General features: G+C 37.0%; 1 protein-coding gene and 1 pseudogene across 1 annotated transcript; one reads left to right on the top strand and one right to left on the bottom strand.

The window, feature by feature from the left end:
• Window positions 1-12: 12 nt before the first annotated feature.
• LOC113507551 lies at window positions 13-9,191 on the bottom strand (annotated as a pseudogene).
• Window positions 9,192-9,461: 270 nt separating this feature from the next.
• On the top strand, window positions 9,462-13,723 carry LOC113507552 (pickpocket protein 28-like). Its single transcript, XM_026890408.1, has 12 exons — window positions 9,462-9,926; window positions 9,977-9,996; window positions 10,226-10,460; window positions 10,637-10,808; window positions 11,256-11,401; window positions 11,499-11,623; window positions 11,711-11,862; window positions 12,215-12,301; window positions 12,346-12,403; window positions 12,809-12,969; window positions 13,265-13,370; window positions 13,608-13,723. The coding sequence occupies exons 1-12, from the start codon at window positions 9,745-9,747 to the stop codon at window positions 13,721-13,723; spliced, it is 1,560 nt and encodes a 519-aa protein (XP_026746209.1). The 5' UTR covers window positions 9,462-9,744.
• Window positions 13,724-14,183: the final 460 nt, after the last annotated feature.

The following is a 14,183-nucleotide window of genomic DNA, read 5'->3' as shown; positions in this document are numbered from 1 at the left end:
ATTTTAAGATGAAACTAGGTAGATAGTAATAGCAGATACTTTACTACCAGAGTGTTATCTAATCTGTCTCACGTCTTTCTCAGTTTTCCCATCAGTTGTAGGCCTAAGGCGGTCGCTTAACCAACGTTCTAAGTTATTTAAATTTACGCAATAACACTTACAATGGCAGGCCCTTTGAAGTGTATTTACTAGCCCTGCTGTTTGCGTAAGACTTTACTTTTCAATTATGGTAAGAGAATTATTTGTTCTCGCTAGAATGTTACACGTTCAAAAACTGTGCTAATTAGGCGATATCGCTAAACTGACCAAGATACACTTGCTTAGTTTACTGTTATTGCAGGCAATTTTGAAGGATTTCTCGTAAATCTTGAAATTATGTCACTATAAAATACTGGCTAGCTTTTTTGCAGTAACAGCCTGTCACAGCGAGTGCACTATTGAGAAATAACAGATCGTAAATAAATGTTCACAAACCGTAAATGCGCACACGCATCCTCAAACAATGACAGAAACTTTCTTTTAAACTTCACCAACTTGAATGCAGAACTAAGGAATCTACTAACCGGGCTGTTGCTGCTGCAGCAGCGGTGGCATGACCGGCGGCGGGGGCGCGGACGGTGGCAGCGGCGCGTAGGGCGAGACCCCCGGGCTGCCAGGCCACCGAGTCGCAGCTGGCCGAGCCCAAGCGAGCGCGTGGGCGGCGGCGGCACTGTAGGGCTGCGCGGCGCCTTCACGATGGGCGGCTCGGGACGCCTCAGCTCCAACGCCCGGGGGCTGCAGCCCTGACTCTAGAGGCCCGCGCGCGCGCATCGTCTTGCGCCTGGGCACGACGCAGTGCAGTCTGTAGCGCCATCACTCGCTGCCGGTCTGCCGTGAGGCGGCATTTCTCGCAAGTGCAATGCCTGTATCTGCAGTATCGCTTGTGGCCCTTCAGCTCCACCTTGAGCCGGTGGTTGCGGCATCGCGCACAGTTCGGCGGAGCCCGCGGCACTCCTGAGCTGGAGGCGCCGGGTTCGGAGCGTTCCTCGCAGTCGTCGGGCGTACGGCGCCTCCACGAGCCCACGACACCATGGCTGAACCCTCGTTTTCGGCCGTGTTCGCGGCGAATTCGACGGGCGCGAAACGAACGCACACGCGGTGCGGCGCGCGGTCACGATGCGACTGCTTGCCCCGCCGCCGGCACGCTCTGCCCCGCCCCGCGCCCCACCCCGCTGCGCTACTGCATTTATTACCGTGCCCCATGCAACTCGATGCAAAAATTTGCAAACAAAATTGATAACTAAACATATGCAAAGGAACCTGGCAAAGGAAGATACCCACATCTAAAAAGGGGAAAAAGCCCCTAATTGTTGTAACGTCAAAAAAAGATCTTGATCATACTCACAACTAATCAGCTGTCGCAGTTAATTTTTGAAAACTAGCCTTGAAATACATTTTATCAGCAAGTTCACGAACTTTTAGATAAGAAAGCGTGGCAACTTAAGTGCATTGTATCCCATTTTTTTATTTGCTCTAATAAGAAGAAAATTTATAAAAATTATGTAAATAGGTAACAAGTATACTCTACTAGTGGTAATAAAAGTCAGTATGAATTGAAAAAATGATAAATTTATCCGTTTAATGATAAAAAACTATTTATCACAATCGGCTATGCAGGCGACAAGTATTTATGCAAAAGTGCACACTAATAAATGCCCAGAACTGCGTGTGGTGCACTTCTACGAATCGCGTGCAACAACGTCTCGACACACACGTGCACGTGCGTGTAATTACACAAATAATGTTTACTTGTGTTTGTAAAGACTTGTGGATGTGTGCGCGCCTCGCGATTTTTACACGTGAAATTTTCTTGGTGTGGGTGACGCGGCTCGTTACGTCACTAAAGTTTCGGATGCGTTTGATTTGTTACTAATAAACTGCTCTAAACCTAATTACATGCAATCTTTTCGCAAACATAGTTATAGATTTTGCAACAAGTTTTTTTTTTAAGTTGTAAGTGTTGTAACCTAAATACTTTGGCTACAAATTAGTTCTACTTAATTGATCGCCAAGACCGGATTTTTTTTAACTGTGAAGAGTTTGGATTCAAATTAAATTACCATAAAAAAAATTAGTGTCAAAAATTTGTTAATTATTATTTATTAGAATTAACCTAGGTATATCACATCTCGAATTTCTAATTCAAACTTTAATTGAATTTTGCTGCATTCACAACATGATCTGAAAAAAAAATGGGTTAACATTTAATTATTATTTATGTATTTATCCTAAAAAACAGTCATTTATTTATTTTAAGATAGACACTGCTTATCTTGTGTATAATGTGGTTACTTGTGGTCGCAGTAGCTGTAGTGAACGATAAATAATAACGCCTTGTAAATTGTAAAACTGTAGATACACGGTTGAAGAAATTATTAATAAAAAAGAAATTATGCACTGACGTAAAAATTCTCATTTTGTAAAAAAAATGTTTTGAACGTTGAATGTTTTGTTTTGAACTCATGTAGAGAAGATTGTAGAGTCAATCACATTTGGTCATCTCCAAAATGGCACGACCGATTATAATGGGATTTATACTATCTGATAGCTAAGTTAATGGGAGCATGGAGTTAGTATTTAAAACTATACATGATAACTTGTAATAAATAAATAATGCAATAATACATTATTAGGGTTACACACAAACAAAAACGCAAGTGAAGCCTAGTTTGGAATAAAATAGGCTTTCATAAGAATATCTTTGAGGAAATGAACTACAGAATAACAAAGACATTGCAATAAACTTTTTTCTATAACTCAGTTACAATAGGTAGTTAAGCGAATAGAGAATCAAATCCTATTAACCTAAATCCAGTTTGCCTTGGCTTCTATTTAATAGTTAACTAATCGGTATGCATTGTAATGTTAAGACTACAGATATTTTCCTGTAAATATAACTTACTCCCCTCCCCCCTCCTACTTTCAAAGGGAACACGTTTTCTTATACTGGCTGATGAATTCAATCAGATTTAAAATCTGGAGTGTATATATGTCTATTGTAAACTGATCATTTTGTGATTGGTTCATCAAATCACTGGCAACCAACCACGGCCCTTAGGGTGATAATTAACAGTTGAATACTACCTTTTTTTTGTTATAACTTTTGAAACAAAAATCTACTGTAGTATGCAGTCAAGTCTTATTTATCCTACTACTATTATAAAGGCGAAAGTTTGTAAGTATGGATGTATGGATGTTTGTTACTCTTTCACGTAAAAACTACTGAATGGATTTGAATGAAACTTTACCACAATATAGCTTATACATCAGAATAACACATAGGCTACAATTTTTGAGGTTTCTAATGTGAGGTCGTAAAAAAACACATTTTTTGCGCAAACGCTGACTGAATCCTACAAGATACATAGAAGGCAGATAGATAGATAGAAGGCAGGTATAAATTATAACTTATATCTTCTAACCACGCGGACGAAGTCGCGGGCAACAGCTAGTTTTATATAAAAAATGCTACAAGAAGAACCTTCTTTAAACTACCAGTATATTCAGGTACAGCAAGAATCGCTCGTGCGATCGGTCCTTTGATTTAAATATGTAGCCAGTAAGTACACAGCTTTTGCCTGCGCTTACGCAGAGGTGCCAAAGTTGCCCCGCGCCGGTGCACGACGGACTCACTCACGCGTCGACATGTTTTACTCGCGCCCCAATGGTCGATTAATCAATTTTATTTAAAAGAGATATTTTAAAACAAAAGGTTAAAAACCCTTGTTTTCAGGGCCCCGTACCTACCCAAGGGGTAATAAGTAGGGAATGCTTTTAGTAAGATTCCGCTGTCTGTCTCTAAATTTGACACCAGGCTGTATTTAATAAACGTGATAGCTAGAATGTTGTTTTTTTTACAGATGATGCTTTTCTTAATCTCGTAGTACTATTTTAGAATATAGAATAGTACTACGTAGTTTATCATCGGTTAGAAGGGTCACAAATTTTATAGCTGACCATTCCAAATATTATGTTTTTCTGTAGTATAATTTACGGAACCCAAGGTGTTGATTTGATGGCCTTTCTTCATTTACTTGATGTACCTCTCATTTGCAAATTCTACTACAAGTATTGTTGTTATAATACATGAAGTAATTTGTTCACCTTCGGGCATGCGAGTGCTATAATACTATTCCATTGCTTTGAGACCTCTTCGCCAGCGCGTTAACCTTTTAAGAGCAAGCAATTATCCTAACGCTACAAGTACAAATTGCTGTCATGTTTTATTTTTCATAACAATTACGCACTTCAGAAAAAAAAACAATTATTAAAGTGTAAAGAAACCCCTCAAGCAGGACGAACTATGATCTTAATTAAGGGAGTAATTTATAATTTTTTTTTTCTATTAAAATAAGATGATTTTTCTTTCTGGTACGTGACGGCACCTTCATAAATGATACCATATGTAAAAAAATGGCTGTACAAAGCAAAAAGAACGCTATTCAAATTTTACGAGCGGCCATGATTTAATATTGTCAGTGCATGCGCATCACACATCTTCTTTAATGTGCCAACGAAGGGTAAAGAGGCCTGTTGGCAGCAGAGGTAATATCACAATACTGTAATATTATCTACTTAGCTTTTGCATTAAATTAGTGATTTAGTAAAAAAGTTCTCGAACTACACTATTAAATTTAGATCTTACGTTTAAGTTTATTTACATCAGCTACTTTATTTAAAAAATTACATTATTACATTAGCGCCGCATAAAGATGTTATTCAAAGATCAACAATAATTTCGCTTAAAAAAACTTATCTCTTACTTAAGTATTTAACCCTTGTATCGCGGGGGGTTTCACAAACATTCAAGTCACATGCACAAAGACAACCAGTTTCGGGACAAGCTTTCGTGGATCACACAAATGCATAATGCCTTCGCGGGGATCGAACCTGCGACACATCACGCTCAGACGCTTCTGTGCAGATTACTAACCACTGTAAGTTAGAAGAGTTATTATATGCTTATGTTTTCCTATACAATTAATACCTCGCAATAATTATAGCCTCTACAGCCGACAATAGGTCTCGCCACCTTATTATATGTCCGATATTCAAATCAGCCGTGACCATTGAGCTTTTTTGGTTTTGCATAAGATGATCGGCAAGTTTGGACCATCACGCCTGCACATCACATTAATATTCACGAAAGCTCACATATAAAAATACATACAAGTACCGATCTACTATTTATTGTAATCTCTTCATTTACATTGAACATTAAATAGGTATTAAAATTAAAATAAAAACATTAAATATTATATTACTTAATTTCAGTACACTAACAAAATTCTATTTTGGGTAGTTACCTAGTTGTTATGATTTATTTTTGTCAGTATAATGGTAATACCTATAGGTAATCTGTACGATATTATTGAAAAATAAATAAAGTGATCGCGGAAAATTCACAAGAACGTAATCGATAACATAATAAATGCGAAAGTCGCCCTGACTGCCTGTGTCGCTTTCATGGTCAAGCCGTTGAAACGATTTTAATAAAACCTCCTTTTACCTGCAATACGACTTCGCTACTTTCACGCAACGCCATCTACTGTTAAACTAAGCAAAGCTTGTATTACTTTATATATAAATACAATGGTAAGTAAGAAATAATAAATGTACGTCTATTTACGAACGATTCCTAAACTAAAAACATGTTTTCGTTTTTTTTTCTATTTGTTTGTCTGCTCATCAAAGGTAAACAACACCCAGACAGAACAAATGATTATGCTCATCACACAATTTCATCCTGGGTGGAAATCTAACTCACGACCGTCTGGTACAACAGTCAAGCTTACAAGCCACTAGGCCAATAAGAACGTCACACAACGTCAATGGAAAACACTAGGTATGGAGATGACAAGTCAAAATCACGTGACTTATCGAAAAGAAAATTTCCATACATTTTGGCATGGTCTATTAACGCATGTATTAATACATTCCGTGTAAATGAAACTTGGCCACAGGCTTGACTGCCCTTCTCTCCTATGGCTCTCTAAATAGGGCTAAATAGAGTGATGTCCTAATCCTTGTTGTAAGTCAGGCTCGTCATGATGTCTATCTGCTCTTAAACTACCACTCTATCCGAAACAATTATATACTCAGCCACGATTAAATAAATTATTCTTTATCTTTTAGTTTTACTCGTTCAAAAATTCTGAGCAATGATAAACTTGAAACATTGACTGCACGCATAGCTGAATGGTATGGGTCACCAAACAAAAAGCGCGCGATGAGTCGCGGATTCGATCCTCGTGTAGTACAGCATACTTGATTCACGAAGGCTAGGTCTGAGTCTGAATTCTTATGCATGTGATAAGATGAAATTCTCAAGTGCAGAAGTCAGTTTCAAGGAAAAAAAAACAAGAAGTACACAGGAAACGTAGAATGTACCTACAGATACTTGTGTAAGTAGACAAGTACTGAAATTAACCGGCTGCTAAACGTCTAGACTCTACGAGTATCAGTCTATAATCTTGCCGAGTTAAAGACACTTACAAATTGGTTGATTACAATATAAATGTCTCTTGGCAAACGCATCACGGAGTTAAGCGGAGACTATATTGGTTTACAGATAGCGCGATCGGCGGTCCCTCGTAAAACCGCGAGGAATTTTTATAATCTTTAACAGTTTAACGTTCATAAGTATGGAAACCAAGAAGTCAACTTCATTGATTTAAAAATTAGCTATTACGTTATCATGTTGTTTGTCCGTGATGGACTCCGGAACTACTCTATCGATTTCAGTCATATTTGTGCACCGTGTGCAGCTTGATCCAAGTGATAATATAGGATAGGTCACATCAAATTGTAGCCGATCAATTTAAAACTATTTACATTATCAAGGACGAAGAAGCCGGCAATCGATAGAAGTATTTAAAAGCGTATTTGAACCCTTGTCATAATCAAGTGTCTGGAATGGTTTGACCAAAATATTGTTGAAGAATTGATGGATGAATATTATGCCAGTAACTATTTTTTTTAAACTTCGAATGGTAACTTTATTTCATATCTTCTAATGAGGACGGACGTTCATAACTTCGGTAATCTTAATTTTTTTGCTCAGCGTTTAGAACTTACAGAATTTCTACAAGTGCACATTTACGACAGCTTTATCCGCTTGTTTCGATTGTGTGACTTAGCCTAACAGTTTGTACGCTACGCCTAATGAACGACGAACGAAAGCATCGTTTGCGGCAACTTAGTATTGAACTTCGAATAATGAGGAACTAATTTACACTGAACGGGAGTCGTGGTAAAAAAGTAAGAAAGTCAACAGTAGACGTCGCTGATTGCGAAGGATAAAATTGGGTTGCAAATGAAAAAAATACGTGATTTTTTTATTGTTAATTGATCATTCTTGATCACTTAAAATGACCTTCAAAACAATCACTTAATTTAGAAAATAGTTCACCTGGTAAACTGTAAATACTAAACCATATTTTATGAACGCAATCGGAAAAAAATCACAAAAATTCATGCAACATAACATCGATCGAACTTCGTATATTTATTCGAATTGAGAATCGATAAATCGCGTTATACCACAATCGTTATTCGATTAACATCGAAAACAATCGATGTAGGCGTCGATAAAAAGTGATCGACAATTTTGCACCGGACAAGTTTACGTCAAAGACTGCCGATATTTCTTATGCAGTACAGTTTATAAGACTATTTCTGTTAATACGAAAATGGTGACAAGCGACGGGGCTGAGAGGGTCCGGGCCACAAAAACTGAGGAGCTATTCGCATTGTGGGGTGCCTGTGATTTCTTTGAAAGTGAGATATTTTGGAGAATTATATAATTTTAGTTCAAATCGAACAGTAATATTTATTGCCGTGATTCTCAAAGCCTATTTAAGTAAGTTTTAAGAACTGCCACCACTCAGGACATTAAGATACAAGCTTTTGTGGAAAAATTATGACGAATATTTGTCAAAAATAAAAACTTTTTTTACTCTTAAATATGAGGTAGTAAGAATATTACATGCATACAAGACACGCTTACTGACTTAACCTACACCGACGTGGAATGGTCTCTCGCGTTTGACCGGAACGTGGCAATGCTATGCAATTCATCACGCACCTACTGAAACTTTCGTTGCTTTCCTCAGAATGACAGAAGTCAAAAAGAAGCCGGTCGATATCTAATGAGTTTTAACTGAACCTTACACTGCACAGTAAGAGTTATAATTAAAATAAATTACTCGCAAAGACATGAAATTATTAAGAGCCCTTTGGATCCTCAAAGCTGATACGATATTAATTTTTAGGATTATCCTATAAATCTTACAAAGTGCAGTTCACCTATCGTGCATTATTTTATATGTTCAAAACGAAATATTATGTGTGTTTCAGTAAAAACCACAATTCACATGTTGACAAATTAACTGGTGGTATAAGAATAAATATAAACAAAGTTTTTTGAACACTGAATTTTGATTTAGCTGTTGTGTTTTATTATTAACGTGTTTTATGTTGTCGGCCTTGAGAATTATATTTGGACTTAAACAAAATAAATAAGTGGAACGGAGTACTAATTCTCCCAAAATTATTTTACAAAATGTATGATTTTTCTAGCTTACTTGTTAAGAAATATCAATTTTATACAAAAAACAGAGAGATTCACTATTGTCACTAATAGATAATCAACTTTCATGAAAATTGGACCAGCCGTTTCAGAGCTGTAAGTTTTCATGATATAAATAAAAAACAACAAAACACTATTTTAAAGGTACTGGAAAAATGTATTTTGTAGAGCATCATTTCATTTCTAGGTCAAAAATAGTTTAGGGTGAATACATCTCCAAATCAATGCAAAATAACCATTAACCAATGGTACGGAACACATTTGCAAATAAAAAACATAATCAAAGTATTATAACGATAGCGATGCATATTTCAACGCCCAATTAACAGCACCGTGCTTCAATATTAATTGATAATTGTAAATACAATTGCCCGATGTCATGCAACAATAGTGATGGGGAATTGTGCATTCATTGTTTTATATTTTTATTTGTCATTTTTCTTGCAATCGTAGCAGCTTCAAACCTTGTAGGATTTGTAGTGTACTGTCTTGATCCCATAGCTGTGATGGTATTACTTTTAGAGATTAAAGGTCCCCAAACTCTCAAAATTGGGATCGTCATCTAAGCTATAACCGCAGAAGTGAAACGATCACAGGTTAAGCTATGTTTGACGCGGTTGGTCCGTAGATGGGTGACCATCTTTGTCCAAAAAGAGTTCCTCCGTGTTTCGGAAGGCACGTTAAATTGTGGGTCCCGGCTGTTATTCTTACATCTTTAACAGTCGTTACAGGTTAACGTCGCCCAGGTAACTAACTGGGTTGAGGAGGTCAGATAGGCAGTCGCTCCTTGTAAAACACTGGTACTTAGTTGAAGCCGGTTAGACTGGTAGCCGACCCCAACATAGTTGGGAAAAAGCTAGGCCAATGATGATCTATTTCAGTCATCAGTATTTGCAAGCAGCACTAGTAGTTACAATAAGATGGGACCATATTTCATTAATTTTTCTGATATTAAGAATGATTATTAAATGTCTGAAACAACAAGCCATTGGTTTAAATATTTCACACAAAACATAAATCGCTGTCCCTCACTATAACATTAAAGGCTATGCATTAATAATTCAGTTAACCATTACCACAAACAATATTCACTGTTCACACTGCAGTCTTCCACCATGGACTTCAAATCCCCATGGTGGGTGAAATACAGGAAAAGGCGGTATAAAACAAAGAACTATCTGACCTTCGAGGTGATATTAAGAAGAAGTTTTAGGGAGACAGTCCGCGAGTATTTGTCTTGCGCCTCTATAGCCGGGATCAGGGAAATAAATAACCCGAATAATACTTTTTTGCACCGGTAAGTATTAACTTGAGAAATTAATTAGTTTAATTAGGCTCTCTTTTCAGACTTGCATTTCATTTCAGTTGTATGTAAAATTGTATTTATGTTCTGTTTTTAGCTACTTTGTATTAGTTCGTTTAATATTTAAATAGTAATTCGACACCTAATATTAGGTCATTAGGTATTTTTCCATTTTTTATTTTAAAATTTCAAAGTTCGTTCATTATAATCCCGAAGTTTTGACGGCCCTCGGACAATACTGCTGGTTCCAAAGTGGGCCTTTCGGAACTAAAAACCACGTAGGTCATGAGCAGTGCGCTATACCATTTATTGTTTCCCTAGCGCTCTCCGCATCGTCCTCCTCTTCACATCACTGGTCAACATCATGTACTTCCTCCAGTATACCTGGAACTCCACCTTGGCTAACCCTCTGGTAGTGACAGGAGAGTCCTCTACTTACCCGATCAAGGACATCGACTTCCCAGCAATTGCCTTCTGTAATATCAACAGAATCAGTTTAAAAGCTCTTAAGCTACATGCGGCGAAAATGTAAGTTGGTTTTATACTTTACCAGAATTAAAGGCTTTAAGAGCAGCGTTCTACATAGCTAAAGCGGGTCTAGTAAACAGTTTTAAGTTGTAGAAGAAGTTCTGTATTATAACTGTCTCACAGTTGCAACAGTTCTTTTGAGTCAAAGACAAAAGGCACCTTTCATACATTTCCAGGTACCCAAGATTGTCGAAACTGAACTTCTCTCTGGCTCACCTGGAGTTCTTCTACCAGAACATGGGCAGACTGATAGACTTCTCTTACGATGACACCAGGCTTTACGCGAAACTGATGGATGCCTTCTCTTTGAAAGAGTTCAGCGATATGACTGTGGGTTTGATGAGGGAGGTAAGTGTAAGAAAATGTTAATGTTAAGGGGAAATACCACCATATTATTTCCCTTCGTGGCAGATTTGATTAGGAAGGCAGGCAATTCGAATCGCAGACATTGTGATTTTTTCAAAATCATGTCCTTTGTTAACTATTCTAAGGCACCACTGGCAAACAGTGAAGATGCACACCGTGATGAAACCTGGATTAGAAAATTTGGAATCTGAAATCATCAATCCGCAATGATTGATGCGTGGTTTTCAATGCCAGATTAGATAGAGGCCTATGCGTATAGGCGGGACATTTTAAATAGGGAAAGGAGCTGGTATTTCTGGGGAAAAATATGTTGAAAATATTTAGGAGATCGAACTAAATTATGTACGTAACCAAATATAAATGTTATTGAATAAATAAATTAAATTGTACCTGGTTCCACAAAAAATACTGTAACTCTATGTTTGACAGTTAGCTCCAAATTGCGAAGAAACGCTGATCAAATGCCAATGGGCTGGGAAGGTGGTGGACTGTAAAAATATCTTCGAACTTCGGAGAACTGTATTGGGACACTGCTGCGCTTTCAACTACGTTCTAGACTATAATGCAGCCGTCAGGTAAGGCACTTAGGACACACACATTTTTTATCAAGAAAAAGATTCTGAAAAGGGCGTAGTAATCCTCTCTATTTATTTTCTTGCCAAATGTCCACAGCCTCCACGCAACCATAGCCCCAGTGAAGCGTCAGACAGTACCAGGAGTGAACAATGGTCTGCGTGTCGTCATGGATGCGATGATAGATGACTATGCCTTTCCATTGACTTACAGGACTGGGTTTGAGTGAGACAGATTAAAAGCTTAATTCCTACCAGCAGTCTCGTAGACCTAGACTAACTAGACCCACGGTAAGCGTTATTTCGAATTCCAGGTACTTATATTTGATCCGATCCATTTCGCTGACATGACTGGTGGCAGGGTCATACAGCGCATGGTCCAACCAAACCAGGAGCAGTTCTTCCAAGTGGAATCAGTGAAGCAGATTGCATCACCAGAGGTCCGGAAGTATCCCTTGTCAGCGGTTAGTAGCAAATTAAACCTTAATTGGTAAATTTAGGTTGTAATTTAAAGGAGCCTGTAGCTCATCACCTGTTTAAATTGGAAGTGGGAAAGAGGCAACGCATGACACTACGTAGAGCAACATCTCGTTTCCATATCTGTTTCGAGCGGATGGGATATATTTAAATATAATAAATGAGTCGTTAGTTCTGCATGTTTGCATCTTCAGACGTTGATAATTATATTGCGTTAAAGAAAAACTCAAAAAAGTTTTAACTTTGTATCAAACTACTTCGAGTCTTTAACAGATTTTCCTGATGTTCTACCTAAAAATGTGAAATAGAGATAAAATCTAAAAATATTTGTTTTCACAGAGAAAATGCCTCTTCCGCGATGAAAATGTGAAAGAATTCCACAATAAGTACTCGTACAGCGCCTGCCTGGTCAAGTGTAGGAAATCGGTACAGTCGCTGTGTAAATGTATTCCCTACTTTATGCCAACCAGCTACAAAAATGTACCGACCTGTACGTTAAAAATTTAAGGTGTCTCGATAAATATAGGGGTGAGTGGAGAACTCCTGCTTGTCATTTGTTCTACCTTTTCTATTAGCTTACTGACTGAGATCAACAGGATCTCAGTAATCATATACACTACTCACAGTAGATTTTGTTGAAGAGTAGAGAGATATACGTTGCATAGCCCGGTGTCTTGCTCTGCTTCGCGATCACACTTTTAAGTTTTTCTCTTACATATATAATAGCTTTTTATGTCGCACTATATGAGGAATTTAAATAATTTCGATTCGTGTCCGTTGATCCCTTATTATCAAGTCCTAATCTGGGGGTAATTTAAAGGGGTGCAAAGGCAACTTCTCCATAAAATTGTAATTAATACTAGAACCATTTTAACTCGTGCTTTCAAGTGCTATCTAAGCTTCCAAACTCACTTTACATTTAACAACTTCCAGAAAAGCTGCAATACTTGTATCCTTTAGACACGGAAGATACCGAGGGCTTGGAACAAGAGCTGGTGGATTCCCTGTACTGTCCTGAATGTCTTCCAGACTGTGAGCTGACACAGCACTCCACGAAGTCATACAAAATACCGCTACAAACTACTAGAATGAGAGAATAAAGGATTTATAAGCGAGTTCTTGTTAGTATTAAAAAAATGAAAGTGCAGAAAAAACAGGTCAAAGTGCAAGTTAGACTAATGAAACTGGGATATTCCCTACAAATAGGCTAAAGATTACATCTGCTTATTTTTAACCTATTTTGGGTGATAAGTGACTCTCAATTTTATTCATGATCTACCAACGAATTTGATGACCGATACAACCATTGCCTAACTTCGATCGATGTAGAGACCCTCACTTTTTTTTAAGAACATGCTGTAACTTACTTACATTAACATTTTTTTACAGAATGGAATAAATCTTACTGACAAATGCGTTATAAGCATTTTTCATCCCACGACAAGCGGTATTTTACATAGACTGGATGTGGTCGCTTATTGGTTTGAGATATTGAGTAAGCACATCATATTTTTTATTACTATTAATAATAACTTTATAACTATTAAAAAGTTTAGTCAATAAATGTTTAAATGTGGATTTAAAATGTTTTATAAATGAGGGATATGTTGTATTCTTGCAGTGTCTAAAATATTTTATAATTATATTAAATATTATCATATTATTCGACGATTTACGAAGTCAACCTTATGACTTTAAATAAGAGCGCAATTTGAAATTCAATTTACTTTAGGCAACATCGGTGGATTTTCTGGTATGCTCATGGGGATCGGAATCTACACAGTTTACTTTCTTTTTGTTTATACGTTTTGTGAAATACTTTATTCTAATTACAATAAATATCGCTAAGCAAACAGTTTTTATTACATTTGTGCAAATATTCTTGATAGATTAGAAATGTAGAAGTATTTTATTGAAATACCAGTTTTTTTAATGGTGGTTTACCGATATATTTCAACGTCAATAAATCTGTGTGTATTGTTTATAAAATAAATATTATTGTGTAAAAAATATTAAACTAAAACTAATTGTTACAAATAAACCTGGAATAGTCACAGCCCTATACACGTTTGCACGGTTAGCTACGCCGCTTAATTAAACCGCAGCATTTAATTTACGAAAGGAGGATAAAACGCTTCGCCAACATTGAGATTTTAAAATCAGCGCCAAGAAGAGACATTTTGTTGTTAACATATATATTATATATGAACGTGAAATGCACATCGGGCAAAGTCCACTTTAAAAATAAGTTCGTAAAGACAAAATAATAATCTTAATCCTGAGATAACAACACTGCGTAAATATAAAC

This window comes from Trichoplusia ni, unplaced genomic scaffold (assembly GCF_003590095.1).
Source record: "Trichoplusia ni isolate ovarian cell line Hi5 unplaced genomic scaffold, tn1 tig00002461, whole genome shotgun sequence".
Lineage (NCBI taxonomy): Eukaryota > Metazoa > Arthropoda > Insecta > Lepidoptera > Noctuidae > Trichoplusia > Trichoplusia ni.
This window is presented reverse-complemented; position numbering and strand designations above follow the sequence as displayed.